General features: G+C 45.2%; 1 protein-coding gene across 1 annotated transcript in view; it reads right to left on the bottom strand.

Moving 5' to 3' along the window:
- The window catches only part of CEP120 (centrosomal protein 120), a 53,600-nt gene that overhangs the window by 4,270 nt on the left and 32,779 nt on the right, over positions 1–16,551 (bottom strand). The window contains exons 17-18 of the mRNA XM_085846435.1: positions 2,911–3,033; positions 2,617–2,715 (exon numbers count right to left, since the gene is read on the bottom strand). Of these exons, the coding sequence (XP_085702561.1) occupies positions 2,617–2,715; positions 2,911–3,033 (222 nt within the window). The remainder of the gene's footprint in view (positions 1–2,616; positions 2,716–2,910; positions 3,034–16,551) is intronic.

Below are 16,551 nucleotides of genomic sequence, written 5' to 3'. Positions count from 1 at the left end.
CACAGCGATTTGGTTTAAGTTTGAAATGTTCAACAAACTATTTGTTGGGAGAGTGAGAGTGAGAGTGATATATAAATATTGTTGCCATTCTCAGAACCGCATGCATACAACAGATAGTGTCCCAAGACATTTATTCCATTAATATACGTGTAGATAGTACCCTTCCTTTTGTTTAGTGGGACAACAAGGGAGTGCATTGCGTCGATCTAATAGCTAGGTCTGCTTAAATCATTTTCTTCTTCATTTCTTCCCCACTCTTCTTTTCGTATGATTATTCCTGAGTTAAATCAGCGACGTGCGCCTTCGCTGTAAGGTGGGGTCTCATGTAGGCCAGCGCGTGCGGCGCTGCGGTGAGGAAACTGCTGCACAGGTCCTCGTTTCCGGGCGAGCCCAAAACCTGGCTTGTGCTTCCGATGGTCTGGGGAGGATTGCCGGTTGCATTGAAAAGGCATGCAAATGAATGTCTCTTGAGAGGCTGCACGAATGGTGTTTTTCACGGCAAGGGAAACACAGCGAGCATGACGCCCACGCTGCACGAAACGCATACGGAGGCCGATAAAGCCGACTCCACGCCATGTTGGGCGAGATACGAGTGTGCGGGTCGAAGCGGCTTGTTCCTTTTCAACCTCAATTTCCGACACATATTGGTGTTCGCCCCGCGCACACGCCAGCGGAGTCGTGTGAACGCGAGCGCTGGCCACGTGCATAATGGCCGAACCGTGCGCGCTGTATGGAATGTGCTCGAGGGCAGACACGTACGCCACTCGTGAAACGTGCATGGATTTATCCATGGCGATGTACTTTCAGTCCTCGCTGGCAGCAGCGGATTCTCCACGGATGGTGAACGTCTTCTCGTCTCTACGGCCAGCGAAGCTGCGATCGAGCCGAGGAATGTACAGTGCGGGCCACGTAGGCACGCGCGGAGCGAGCGCGTTGATAGACGCTGGTCGAGCGCCCGAGCGGGCATGCAGGACCCTCGACAGGTCGCCCGGGCACGGCCTGGGGTTTTTTGCAGGATGATTCCTCGCACTCTGGACTCTGCCCCTTCGCGACTCAAACTCCTCCTTTACGGTGCCCAACTCCTGGTTCTAAACTCCCTCTTCATCGGGTTTTCTGTGTCAGTGTGTGTGCGTATGTGTGTGTCTTGGTGCCTATCTGCCTAAGTAAGACTGCAGAAGATCGTTATTATTATTGTTATTAATTTCACGTTAAGTCTGCTCTGTGTCCCCTTTTGTAAGTTTACTGTTAATAAATAATTATTAGGAATGTTCCCTGCTCGTTTTTGTCTTTTCTTCCATTGATCCAGCATGGTCCGAATCCTACTTTAGCCAGGACTTTATTCCCAACAATCCATTCCTTTTAGCTGGTACGTCCTTGGCAGTGTCGCTTGGCTGCATCCGATCCGGAAAAATGATCCGATCCGGTAGAGTGATCCGGTTCGGACAAGGCGTGTTCCCCGGTAATTAAATCATGTGATTAATTTGGTAACCCGATTAACCCATAGACGGGAGGACCCTAGGTCACGCGGTTGAGTTCTTGGCATCCACGGTCGGTAAAGCGACCCGCCGTGTCACGGAATTATCCTAATTCATACTACCTAATTTAGAATTATCCATACTACCTAATTTAAAGAGCAGCCTTTGCATTGTATGAGTTTGAAAATCTTCCAAAGTAATGCCTGTCAGATGTTCAAAAAAAGAACTTTCACTTTAACCTAGAAAACAACAGCTAGACTAAACAGAACCACAGAGTATGCACTATAGGACTAAAGGATATATCAAATAAAAGATCTTGAGGTTGTCACGAGGTCCTGGACTACAAAACAGCCTGTGTGGGACTATTTACGATTATTCCAAAAGCGAGTGCCAAATGCGGATGAGCAAGGCAACAGTCGAGCACAAACAGCGAAAAGAGGTTTGCAGTTTTTGGGAAGAATTCAGAAGTTACAAAAGGATGGATGTTTCATATGTTACGGATCATGAGCTCGCAGATCAGTTAGTTGTCATCTCCACAACACAAACTCGAGTGAAGTTGACGGTGTGCCATCGCAAATCACCACGTTTTCCACCTTAAGTAAAGTTGAACTACATCAAAGTTGAAAGATGGCAAAAAGTTCCACCAGGAATGATCCAATATCAAATTTTAAGTGAAAAAAAAAATTATGTTTTGATCCCTGTGACCCAAAGTCTCCACCTCATCAGACATGCACAGAAGGTTAAATCTAAAAAAAATGTTACAGATTTGATGTTTTCCCCAATGATGATTGCATATAGAGTTTTATTTTAAAATGTTAAAAAATGTCTGTTAGTGAAATTTTTGGTACTTGACCTTTTGACCCCACCCCAGGGTTCTAAGGGGCAGGACCAAAAATGATACCGCTTTCGCCTTGCCATGTGATGATCATGACTACCAAGTTTGGTGAATTTCTGCACAACCGTTTAGGAGGAAATAACATGACGGACGGACGGACAAACAGGACAGACAGACAAACAGGACAGACACACTCGATTACAATATCCCCCCGTTTTTTTTCAAAAAGCATGGGGATAACAAAGTCACATAAATATAATTTAGGGACAGCAGAGTGAAGGTGAGTCTCTAAGGCTTGGTGCGTACCTGCTTAAATCGAGCCAGTTCCTTCAAGGCTCTGCTCCACTGTTGCTTGTAATGAAGTTTGGACTTTATGGCAGATTCCAGTTTCCTCTCGAGCTCCACCTATGAATGAAGCAGGTGAGACTCATTCGGCACAGCAATCAAGAAAGCATGAATAACAAGACAAATCGATTTTCAGTGCCCCCTGCCCCACCCACTCCTTGAACAAAGCTGCAGTTTGGCAACAATCAAAATCAGAAAGGCTGGTGGGGAGATGGGATAAATTTGCAAATAGAGTCTGCGTTAAGACATTGACACCTTCTCCAGGGTTAACAGGTTTATATCAGACTGGAGCCGAGCTTCAGGCTTGTTGCTTTGCTGCTCCCTGTAGTGCTGGAAGTCCTTTTCCACCATTCGCGTACGCTGCTCGGCTTCATGAAGCTGTGAGTGTACACGCACGCACACCATGGATCACAGGATACTTCTTACCAAGAAAATGATTTGTATGTGCAAAACAACAAAGAAGAAGAATGTCCTGAAAAAATACAAACGTTAAAAAAGAACAACAACCACATTTGTTGCACAAAACAAAGAAGATAAATCATAATGATGCAAACACACAAAAAAAATTCCCATGTGAAGCACACACTTGTCATGCAGGTCCACCTGGTGAAATCCTTGCAATGTTACAATGGTTTCTCTCAATGTCTTTGGGTTCCATTTCAAGTGTGCAAGGTTCCACAATGAGCCTTCGATTCAAGTAAAATAAATAGAACGGTACTCGGTTGAGCGCACGCCTACACCAGGCTGAACAGTACGTTTTGTATCCCACTGAAAGCCGAATCTGCATCCGTACCTGAACCAAAATCTAAGTGCTTGTTCTTGTCACCTCACCAACTCATCCACCTGGTTTTGTCACAACTCGTCCACAACTTTTGGAAATATCATGCTATATTGTTACGAATCTGGCAGCCATGAGCACTCAACATTCAGGTCCTGATAGAACAGTTATATCGGGAAGTGTGTGTTTATAGTTAGGGCCCCCTACCTGTGTCTAACGGGAATTACATGTGTGCGCTGCGGAGTTTCGTTTACAACAAATCTCCTTCACTTCACTTCACACACCGATGACATTGCCCACGTGCGTTCGGCCACATACGTGGGCGGAGATTTCTATCGCCTCAGACCGGGACTCCGTCCAGGAAGGCAGGGTCGTGCCCCTTGTCCAATCATGCCACAGAGAGCGACTTTCCCACGGCACCCCGGTCAATGGGGTTGAGATTGCCACAGAGAGCGACTTTCCCATGACACCCCGTCCAATGAGGGTGGAGATCGCCTCAGATGGCGATTCTCTCACCCCGGAGGAAAAGGAATAGAAAGGAATGCCAGGCTGGGAGCGTGGGTCGTGGTCGTGGTCGTGGTGATCGTCGTCGTCTTGGGGGTCGCGGGTCTTGGTGCTGGCTGGTTCGTCTGGTCCTGGGTCATCGTCGTCTCTGATATTCTCCTTGGTCTTGGTCGATTGGTGCGTGGCCGGTTGGAGAGCGCGGTACCTGGTGCTTGGAGCGGCATCGTGTTGCGGGTTCAAGTCCTGCCGAGCCGGATCATCGAAGACCACATGAGGTGGACAGGTCCAAGCACAGGCTCTGGTCTCCAGCTCACCTTTCCTCGAGCTGGAAGCCTTAAATAAAGACCCGACGGGGTCCATTTCTGTGTATGTGTGTCTGTGTGTGGGCCCGTATTCAAGTAGAATTGTGCAAGTGCTTTCTTTTGCTCATTGTACATTAAATTTCTTATAGTCGTGATAACTCTGCTCTTTGTGTGCTTCCCTCCCCGATTATTGTAAAATAAATACCCCTATTGTTGAATGTACCAGCTCGTTTCTGTGCTTCTTTCATTGGCTTAGCATGGTGCGTGTTGGGAAATTGGGAAACGGTAAATTGCACATTTGGACCGACGGGTCTTGGTAACCATCCGCTCGGGTTACGCATGGTTCGAGCACGATAACAGCTCGTTCCGCTCGAGGCCTGCCGAGGGTGTGAATTCTCCGGTAGCTTTGTCGTGTGGATACTTTTGGTATATTGAAGTTGGAAATTAACCCTATTGCATGCGGCCGAATTATTGGCGATTCACAGTCCTGTAAGGGACCCGTGCCTTTCGGAGTTCTCCGAGAAGCACCATCTAGATTCCGGGTGTTCGGTGGAGCCGACTCTACTGCTCCACCTAGCGGTCGTGCTTGCCACCGACACCTGGCCCCACAACAAGTTATCATTCTTGGCCCCATCTCTCAATGGTGAAGAATCACTTGTAAAATAAAATAAAAAAATTGTCGTTTCTAGATCCAGGTTCGAATCTTCACCAAAATCGAATGAATTAATCCTTGTCACACACCCAACTTGTCCACCAAGTTTTGTCCAAATTTGTTGACAACTGTTTGAGATATTGTGCTATGTATTGTTTTGGCCCTATCTCTCAATGGTGAAGAATCACTGAAAAAATTACTGTCTGGATCTGGGATCTTCACCAAAATCTAATAATTTTGGCTGGTCACACACCCGAACTGTCGACCAAATTTCGTCTGAACCTGTCCATCATGTTTTGAAATATCCTGCTCACAAGCAAACAGACAAACAGTAGTGACAACATAACCACTGTCTACCATCAGTGGCAGAGGTTAACATCGGACCACTGCACCTGAAGCTTACCTAGGCCGTGTCCTAATGTTGTAACCCAAATTTGGTATCATTCTGACTGATGCGTCTGGAGAAGAAGATTTTCCCCAAAACTGATTAAATCGGCCATTTTGACACACTTCTGGTCCATGTGATCAGCATGACCTACGCAATTTAACATCCCTACTCCGGCCTAATGTCGTCACCCAAATTTGGTAGCATTCTGACTGGTGGGTCTGGAGAAGAAGATTTATGAAGAAATTTACTAAGTCGGTCATTTTGACCTACTTAAAGTCATGTGACCGAAACGAGCTTTGCAATTTCTGTTACCAGTTGCAAGAGGAACATTAATGCAAAATTTCAGCCGGATCGGCCGAGCGGTTTGGCTGGAGAAGTCGATGAAGGAGACAGACGGACGGACGGTACGCGATGACAATACCTTATCTGGAATGTAAATTCCAGATAAGCTAAAAAGGAGTTTATAAACAGGAATTGGCACAAGGCAACATGGGATCGGAAAACATATTGAAAAAGAAAAAGAAGAAGAAGAAGATGAAGAAGAGAAGAAGAAGAAGGAGGAAGAAGGAAGAATCCATGCAGCATAATCATTGATGAAGAAAACTTGCGAATACAGAACAACCACTTGGGTCAGTAATTCGGACAAAATTTGTAAGTGGTGAAGCCGCTTCAATATGACTATTTCCATCCGTCCATCAAAAATGAAGAAGAACCTAACACATGGCTTTTTTGTTGTTGAAAAATTGACCCTTTTGACCCTTTAGTCGAAAGACACCACTTTAACCTTTGAAGACTCTTTAAGACCCTTAAAGACGCTTAAGACCCAAAATACCCAGATGATCTAAAAGTCTCAGAAGACCCAAAATTCCCAAAGGATCCAAAAGAGCCAAAAGTTCCCAAGGACCAAAAAGACCCCGATGATCCAAAAGACCTGTAAGATTCTACTATAAATGGATGAGTTGTGTGTGTGTGTGTGTGTGTGTGTGTGTGTGTGTGTGTGTGTGTGTGTGTGTGTGTGTGTGTGTGTGTGTGTGTGTGTGTGTGTGTGTGTGTGTGGAGTTCTACTGGAGTGTTCTAATGTGGAGTGTGATACACCAAAATGATCGTCATGATCTCCTGAGTTGATTACGATAATTAACTGGAAATAACCTGGAAAAATTCCCATGTTTTAAAGTCGCACCATGCTAAGGTAGATGGGGGCAGCTTAATTGGTCCTTCTGCGGCATGGCATTCTATGTACAAAATAAATAACAAAAATAATAACATAGTAACAAATATATTAATTTCTACAAATTATATTAACAACAATAGTAAAAGTAGTTTCATTTGGCAAGAATAATAACAAACGTAATCTCCGCCCTGGTCCAATCACATCTGGGCTTGGTGAAAGGCAAGCTTATACTCAAGCAGTACAGCAGGGGTGTGTGTAACAAGGCCTTGAAGACCAATGAAAATTTGGTCCAATGAACCAATGGGCACACTAGTAATTCCAAAGGTTTCTTCAGGGTGATTCGAAAGGGTTCTCGCGGATGATTCCAAAGGGTTTCAAGGGTATTTCTAAAGGGTTTTCAAGGGTAATTCTGAAGGGTTTTCAAGGGTAATTCTAAAGGGTTTTCAAGGGTAATTATAAAAGGTTCTCAAGGGTAATTGTAAAAGATTTTCAAGGGTAACTGTAAAGTGTTTTCAAGAGTAATTGTGAAGGGTTTTCGAGGGTAATTTTAAAGGGTTTTCGAGGGTAATTCTAAAGGGTTTTCAAGGGTAATTCTAAAGGGTTTTGAAGGGTAATTCTAAAGGGTTTTCTAGGGTAATTCTGAAGGGTTTTCAAGGGTAATTCTAAAGGGATTTCAAGGGTAATTCTATAGGGTTTTCAAGGGTAATTCAAAAGGGTTTTCAAGGGTAATTCTAAAGGGTTTTCAAGGGTAATTATAAAAAGTTCTCAAAGGTAATTGTAAAAGGTTCTCAAGTGTAAATGTAAAGGGTTTTCAAGGGTACTTGTAAAGGGTTTCAAGGGTAATTGTAATGGGTTTTAAAGAGTAATTGTGATGGGTTTTCAAGGGTAATTTTAAAGGGTTCTCGAGGGTAATTTTAAAGGGTTCTCGAGGGTAATTTTAAAGGGTTCTCAAGGGTAATTGTGAAAGGTTTTCAAGGGTAATTGTAATGAGTTTTCAAGGGTATTTCTAAAGGGTTCTCAAGGGTAATTGTAAAGGTAATTCTGAAGGGTTTTCAAGGGTAATTGCAATGGGATTTCAAGGGTAATTCTAGAGTGTTCTCAAAGGTAATTGTAGAGGGTTTTCAAGGGTAATTCTAAAGGGTTATCAAGGGTAGTTGTAAAAGGTTCTCAAGGGTAATTGTATAAGGTTCTCAAGGGTGATTATGAAGGGTTTTCAAGGGTAATTCTGAAGGCTTCTCAAGGGAAATTCTAAAGGGTTCTCAGGGGTAATTGTAAAGGGTTCTAAAAGGTAATTCTAGTGGTTTCTATAGCATTCTAAAGCGCAGTTCGAAAGGGTAATTATAAGGGATAACTCGAGTTCTAAAAGGCAATTATAGTGGGTTCTTAAGGGTAATTCTAAAGGGTAATTCTAGTGAGTTCTAAAAGGCAATTATAGTGGGTTCTTAAGGGCAATTCTAAAAGGAAATTCTAGTGGGTTCTTAAGTGTAATTGTGAATGGTTAATCTAGTGAGTTCTCAAAGGTAATTATAGTGGGTTCCAACGTGTAATGCTGAATGGTAATTCTAGTGAGTTCTAAAAGGTAATTATAGTGGGTTCTAAAGTGTAATTCTGAATGGTAATTCTAGTGAGTTCTAAAAGGTAATTATAGTGGGTTCTAAAGGGCAATTCTAAAAGGTAATTCTAGTGGGTTCTAAAGTGTAATTGTGAATGGTAATTCTAGTGAGTTCTAAAAGGTAATTATAGTGGGTTCTAAAGTGTAATTGTGAATGGTAATTCTAGTGAGTTCTAAAAGGTAATTATAATGGGTTCTAAAGTGTAATTGTGAATGGTAATTCTAGTGAGTTCTAAAAGGTAATTCTAGTGAGTTCCAAAGTGTAATTCTGAATGGTAATTCTAGTGAGTTCTAAAGTGTAATTGTGAATGGTAATTCTAGTGAGTTCTAAAAGGTAATTCTCGTGAGTTCCAAAGTGTAATTCTGAATGGTAATTATAGTGAGTTCTAAAAGGTAATTCTAGTGCGTTCCAAAGTGTAATTCTGATTGGTAATTCTAGTGAGTTCTAAAAGGTAATTATAGTGGGTTCTAAAGTGTAATTGTGAATGGTAATTCTAGTGAGTTCTAAAAGATAATTATCGTGAGTTCTAAAAGGTAATTGTGAATGGTAATTCTAGTGAGTTCTAAAAGGTAATTCTAGTGGGTTCTAAAGTGTAATTCTGAATGGTAATTCTAGTGAGTTCTAAAAGGTAATTATTGTGGGTTTTAAGCCTGGTGTTGGCTTAGTGTTTCGGGTGGCGGCTTGGGATCCTCGGGTCCTGAGTTCAAGCACCGTTGGCCGCTGAATTAAAAAATACACCAGGAGGTTGACTCAGCCTGTCATCCTTCCGAGGTCGGCAAAATGCGTACCAGTGTACTGGTAAGGGGGACACTGCATCAGTGGCATATCCGCGTCCCAAACAATGATGCAACCAGCAGCCACAGGCTGCTCTCGATAGAGAGAGAGTGGGTTCTAAAGGGCAATTCTGAATGGTAATTCTCGTGAGTTCTAAAACGTAATTATAGTGGGTTCTAAAGAGTAGTTCGAAAGGGTAATTATAAAGGGTAATTATAAAGGGTAATTCTAGTGAGTTCTAAAAGGTAATTCTAGTGGGTTCTAAGTGTAATTCTGAATGGTAATTCTAGTGAGTTCTAAAAGGTAATTCTCACGTGTTCCAAAGGGTAACTCTGAAGGGTATCAAAGGGTTCCAAATGGTTCATCATGATGATGATGATGATGATCATCATCATCATCATCTTACGCATGTTTCCATGCTTGCATGTGTAAGCTGTGATTCACCTTATGGCTGCTTTCCAGGCTGCACAATCCCTTGCTAGCCCTCTTGGTAGGCCTTTAACTCTAAGATCGTCTCTCAGTGACACATCCCATGTTTTCCTCAGATGACCTCTCGCTCTCTTTCCATTCACATTCATATTTATACACCTCTTCACACAGCTGCCCACCACCAACCTTTCCACACGTCTAAACCATCGCAACCTATTCATACACATAACCTCACGAATGCTTTCTATACCTAACCTATCTCTGAATTCCACATTTGGTTTTCTATTCTTCAGTGTCACATTACACATACACCTCACCATTCTCATTTAATTTCGTTCACACCTCCGTTCATCCTCATTTTTGATCACCCATGTTTCGCTGCAATACAACATCATGCTTCCAACACAAGCTGCATAAAGTTTTCCCTTTAATCGGAGAGGGGTCCCTTCCGATGTCAATAGGGGTAACAACTCCATAAACTTCCTCCAGCCACTTCTAATTCTTGCATTCACTGCTGCCTCGACACCATCATTTGCACCAATCATATCACCAAGAAAACAGAACTTATCTGCACATTCCAGAGATATATCCCCATAAACTGTCGTTTCTGTTACAACTGGAGCCACTCGTTTATCAGAGCAAACAGCACGTTTGAAGTCAGGAACCACCTGCAGTCTACCCTGATGCCAATACACCTCTTGTGCACCCAGCATTTGCAGGATATACACAATATTGAATTGCTACCAACACCTTTTCTCCAGACAGCACAGGGCCAACTCCCTCTTTTTTTCCACACTTTGTTCTCCCACATGAGTCAGTGGTTTTGTTTTCCCTGTATTCACTTTCAGTCCTCTGGCCTCCATACTGTATATTTACCCATTACCTCTTCACCACTGTCAGCCATCAGCACCAGGTCATCAGCATACAGGAGCTCCCAAGGTGAGCCTCCTCTAAATTCCTGTGATGTAGCCTCAATAACCATGATGAACAGGATGGTGCTCAAGACTGAACCCTGATGAACACCCACTTTCACTTCAAAATCCTCACTCTGCACTCAATTTACCCTCACAGAGGTTTTTAGCCTTCAATCATTGCCATGAATAACTGATATAACCAATCCTCAACACATGACTTTCTCATGAACCATTGCACCACTTCCTGAGGCACCCTATCAGACACGTTCTCCAAATCCACAAATATAAAGTGCAGTTGTTTATTTCCCCCCAGATATTTTTCCTGTAATTGCCAAACTATGAAAATTGCCTCTATCGTGCTCCTTCATGGCATGGAACCAAATTACAATTCATGTATGTTAACATTTCTGAAGGGTAATTCCAAAGGGTAATTATTATGGGTTTCCTTCATTTATAGGCTTTGCCCATTTCATATTAAAAATTACAAACTAAACCGCTTCCTTCAGACACGGGTGTGATTTTTTTAATGTCAGCTACAACTCGATCACAAACTTTTCTTGGGAATCCAGAGTTCAAAGAGCATTTCTGAGATTCCTGACCAAGTCAAGTACTAAATTGCACCACAATTCTCAGTGAGTTAGTGTAACTAGCAAAGTACCCAGCCTATGGTGGATCCTGTTCCAAGCATGCAACAAATTCTTCTGATGCATACCATTATTTGGGCGGTGTATAAGCAACTGACAGCTCTGTGTAGGCAAAAAAGTAAATAACCCGACTTACATGCACAAGTGCGTGCCTGTAGGTGCGTGCCAGTATGTGCTGCTTCGTTCCTTCGCTCTCGTAAACGACAACTGGATTGGGGCATTGTTTCAATTAGATCGGATCAACCGTATCATAAATGGCCATAACTTGGGAAAGACCTGGGAAACATACTCAGGTCCCCAGTATCAATTGTGACGTCATATCAAACAAAGAAGAAGAAGAATTGTGACGCCCTCTCTCTCTCCCCCGTCTCTCCCCATCCTCTTTCCCCCCCTCTCACCCCTAGTCTCGTCCCTCCTCTCTCACACCCCCTCTCCCGCCACCTCCTCTCTCCCCCTCTCTTGAATTGTGACGCCCCTCTCTCTCACCCCCCCTCTCTTGCCCCCCCTCTCCCACCCTCCTCTCCCCCCAAGTCTCACCCCTCCTCTCTCCCCCTCTCTCTTGCCCCCACTCTCATCCCCTCTCTCGCCACCTCCTCTCTCCCCCTCTCTTGAATTGTGACGCCCCCTCTCTCTCACCCCCTCTCTGGCCCCTCTCTCTCACCCCCTCTCTGGCCCCTCTCTCCCCCCTCGCCCTCTCTCTGTAAATGTATTCACAAATGTCTACCAAGCACAACAATTAAATCAAACCTTGGGAAAATTCAAACCTTTGGATTAATTAATAATTAAATAAATTAAAAAAGAATAAATAAATAAATAAAGATTAATTGTGACGTCATAGCACCGTGTCCTGTCATTGGTTTACAGATAAATGGCCGTAACGTTGGAACCGCTCGTCCGATTGATATCAAACCTTGAAAAGGCACATCCGTGGGGCCCCGGCAATATTTCTAGCAAGTTTCAATCAGATCGGACCAGCGGTTGTCGAGAAACGGCGGTCGCAGACAGACAGACAGACACAGAGATTGCTGGAATTATAGAGAGATGAAGCAAAAACATACCTACTGCTTATATATCTATAATTCCAGCAATGTGTGTGTGTGTGCGTGTGCGTGTGTGTGTGTGTCTGTGACTGCTGTTTCTCGACAACCACTGGTCCGATCTAATTGAACCTTGCAAGGTATATTTCTGGGGCCCTGAGTATGTGCCTTTTCAAGGTTTGATATTAATCGGAGAAGTGTTTCCCAAGTTCGGGCCATTTATTTATCAAACCAATATCAGGACACAGTGCTGCGTAGGCGTGGCCTGTGTGGTTTTTTCTGGCACGGTTTGAATTTTTTTTTTCCACATACGGCCACGCACATACAGCCATGGCTTCTCTTCTCTTTGTGTTTTCCTTGCGATGACATTGCGAAAAGGCAAAATACGTTGGCCCTCATTGAATAATTGGCCATTAAAACGAAATTGCGAATAATCGTAACTGCGATATGCGAACTTCCGGACAGTGAGGACTTAACTTCCGGACTTCCGGATAGTGACGACTTACTGTATTATTTTTCGATTTTTTCTCGATTTCTCGACTTACTGTATTCTTTCTTTCTCGATTTCTGTACTTTCTCGATTTTCTTGATAAATTCTTGATAAATTATAGAGAGATAAACACAATGTCCCAATCCAGTCGTCCTTTACGAGAGCGAAGGAACGAAGCTGCACGTCGTGCAAGCGCAATGGAATCTGACGAAGCACGAGCTGCTCACTTGACATGCGACGCTACGCACGTAACAAGGCATCGTGCAGAAGAAACGGATGAAGAACGAGCTGCTCGCTTGGCAGACAACACTGGACGCAAGGCAAGGCGTCGTGCTGCTGAAACGGATGAAGAACGAGCTGTTCGCTTGACACGCTACGCGCGTGACAATGCGTCGCGCAGCTGAAACGGATGAAGAACGAGCTGCTCGCTTGGCAGACAACACTGGATGCGAGGCAAGGCGTCGTGCAGAAGAAACGGATGAAGACCGAGCTGCTCGCTTGGCAGACAACACTGAACGCGAGACAAGGCGTCGTGCAGAAAAAATCCCTCACCAGCGAGAAGACCGGCAAGTAAGGGATGCCCTGCGCCATCAGGACGTACACTGTGCGAGACTAGAGCAGGCTCACCATGAGAATCGCAACCTTGCTCGATATGATGATACCGATTTCTTCCGAGAGGAACTTCATGTTGAGTACAGGCACACATTGAGCAGGACCTCATCTATCTATAATTCCAGTAATGTGTGTGTGTGTGTGTGTGTGTGTGTGTGTGTGTGTGTGTGTGTGTGTGTGTGTGTGTGTGTGTGTGTGTGTGTGTGTGTGTGTGTGTGACCGCTGTTTATCAACAACCACTGGTCTGATCTAATTGAAACTTGCCAGCTATATTGCTGGGGACCTGAGTATGTGTCTTTTCAAGGCTTGTTATTAATCGGACAAGTACTTCCCAAGTTATGGCCATTTATTTACCAAACCAATGACAAGACATGTTGCTACAGCCATTTATTTACCAAACCAATGACAAGACACGTTGTTGCGGCCATTTATTTTCCAAACCAATGACAAGACACGTTGCTGCGTAGGCGTGGATATGTAGGCCGGTGCACGGCCGGCCGACGATGACATCACGGGCTGTGCTGGTTACGATGGGGATCGTTGCATGAGTTACCGTGGCGTAGGAGTGGCAATGGTCAATGGCAAGCAAAGACAGGGAGGTAAACTTGATTTTAATTAACTCTGTGTGTGTATCACAGCAGTTGTTACTTCATTGCAAGCGATAATTTGTGGAATGCATGTGAACATTCCGTACGGGCACGCACCACTTCCAGATAGTGATGCCTTACTGTATTCTAATAATTTCTCTATTTCTTATCCGCATTTATAGATAAACACAATGCCCCAATCCAGTCGGCGTTTACGAGAGCCAAAGAACGGCCTGTGTATTTGTTTTGAAGTTTTTTTTTTTTGGTTTGCACGTACTTCGCGAGAGCGAAGGAACGGCCTGTGCGGTTCTTGTTTCTGGCTCACGGTTTGAAATTTTATTATTTTATTTTTATGTTTTTTTTGCACGTACGGCCACGCACGTACAGGCACGTACTAGTAATTCAAAACACCTCACTGCAGTGGAAAACGTGGGTACAGGAATACTGCACTGTAAATGGTGGAGACTTGTAATATCTTCTCCCACCTGTAGGCAGCACTACACAAAACACATTTACATGGAGAATTTGCGTTCCCTCCCTCCCCAAGACCACTGGCAAAGATAAAAACACCCCCATGCATTAAATGGGGTCATGCTGATCTGATGTGGCAAGTATGGATGTAATCTGCCCAGAACTGTGGGAGTAGTACAGGTCAGGTCAGATATGGGAGCATGCGCCAGAGTAGCGCGTCGCTGTGTCCACTTTCCACCGGTACTCCAGGGGCCTCCGTCTGGCCATCCCTCAGGCAGATGCCAGGCCCATCCCCATCTCCTTGAGATGCCGATCAACCTGCTGCAACCACGAGGAATGTGGTCGGCCCATTGGCCTCCTCCACTCACAAGACTCCCTCGCAGAGAGAATCTGGTGAGTAGGATCAGCGTCAGGAAAACGAGCCACATGTCCATACAGCCACAGTTGACGCTCACGGACTATGCAGGTAACAAATCTCATTTGAGTCTCTCTCAGCAACCGCTCGTTGGACACAAAGTCCAATCAGCGATAGCCAAGGATTCTCTGAAGAGACCTGGTTCCAAAGGAATCAAGTCTCCATCTCAGAACATTGGTCAGAGTCCAAGTCTCGCATCCATAGAGCAAGACTGGAAGCACCAAGGACCTGAAGACTCGGACTTTCGTCGTCCCGCACAGGTACCGGCAGCGCCACACCCCATCATCCAGTGAATCCATGACTCCCCAGGCCCGAGCCAGAGGTCGATTGACCTCTGACTCACAGCCAGCAGAGACATGAATATCACTGCCAAGGTAAGTGAATCTCTCCACGACCTCAACATCCTCACCACAAACAGGCACAGACAGGACAGCAGCATCCAAGATGTCATTGAAAGCCTGGATCTTAGTTTTGAGCCAGGAAACACGTAATCCCAGTGGCTCCGACTCCTCATTCAGCACTTCGAGGGCACTGAAAAGGATGTCTAAAGTCTCCGCAAAGATGACTGCATCGTCTGTGAAATCAAGGTCAGAGATCTTGACATTCCCAAATGATGCACCGCAGCTTGATCTCTCCAACATCCTCCCTAGAACCCAGTCAATACAAGTGCTGAAAAGTGTAGGGGCCAGAACACCCCTGACGAACTCCAGTAACAACTGGAAATAAGTCAGAGATGGTACCACCACATCTCACAGCACTCTCAGTACCAGAGTAGAGTTCAGACATTGGATCGATCAGTTTTGGTGGCACCCCACGAAGATGAAGAATCCTCCAGAGGGAATCCCGATTCACTGAATCGAACGCTTTGCAGAGATCAACATAGGCTGCAAGCAACCCCTGCCGAAACTCTCATCTGCGTTCGGTGAGGACCCGAAGAGCAAGGATACGGTCAATCGTTGACCTCTTTGGTGTAAAGCCTGACTGCTCTGGAGCATGGTGCTCAAGCAGATGGTGGTGAACCCTATCAAGAATTATCCGAGCAAAGACCTTGCCCGGCACTGAGAGCAGCGTCACCCCTCGGTAGTTGTTGCAGTCTTGGCGATCACCCTTCCCTTTCCAGAGAGGGACAACAAGGCCCCTCTTCCAGTCAGTTGGGATGATGCCTGTGTTCCAGGCAGAGCACAGAACTGCATGCAACGACACGAGTGCAGCATTTCCACCAGCCTTGAGAAGTTCACCATGGATGCCACAGATCCCCTGGAGCTTTACCCCATTTCTACTGGTTCACTGCAGCCTGTGTTTCCACAAGCGAAGGTGGACCACAGTTGATTGGGGGGTCAGCAACAGGGATTGTAACACCCCTGACATCCAACTCGACAGCTGGTGGATCAGCCTGGTACAAGGCTCTGCCAAGAGCCTTGTACCTATCAGCTCTGTCAAGAGCCTACCACCCTCTGCTCTAACTGAAGTGCACCGAGGGATGGGCTTGGATGGACGCAATGCGCGAATTCCCTTGTAAACAGGACAAGAATCTGAATCACTTGACCACATGTGATGCTCTACCCCCTCACAGATTCCACGCACATAGGCCTCCTTGTCTACCCTTCGCGCATGTACAGTTTTATGCCTCAGCTCCCTGAACAGCTCAGCTCTGCCATTCAGCCTGGCCCTGCGACTCTGGACAATGGTATCTAGTGTCCCTTGAGAGACAAAATTCTTCCTTGCCCTACGGTGAGTTCTAAGACATCCACCGGCAACATCAAGGACGGTGGTCTTGAAGGCACTCCACAACTCTTCAGGACCTCCCAAAGCACCCAGACCCCCCAAATCTACACTCAGCTTGTTCGCAAACTCCTCAGCCACCATCTCATCCTTGAGTTTGCCAACATCCAGCCTAGGCTGGGATGGTAACATTCTCCTGGATTTAAGGTGCAGCATCAGAGTTGCTACAACAAGCCGGTGGTAGGTATTGAGGGACTGAGCACTCCGGAAGACCCTGCAGTTCTGGATCATCCTCCAGTGATCATCAAGGAGGACATGGTCAATCTCCTTTGCCACACCACCAGTGTTGGAATACCAAGTCCTGCGATGAGCTTGTGGGCGCTGAAACCATGA

The sequence above is a fragment of the Eptatretus burgeri genome, chromosome 11 (genome assembly GCF_056783735.1).
Source record: "Eptatretus burgeri isolate ZD-2024b chromosome 11, Ebu_testis_v1, whole genome shotgun sequence".
Lineage (NCBI taxonomy): Eukaryota > Metazoa > Chordata > Myxini > Myxiniformes > Myxinidae > Eptatretus > Eptatretus burgeri.
Note: the sequence above shows the minus strand (reverse complement) of the source record. Positions and strands in the feature narration are given on the sequence as shown.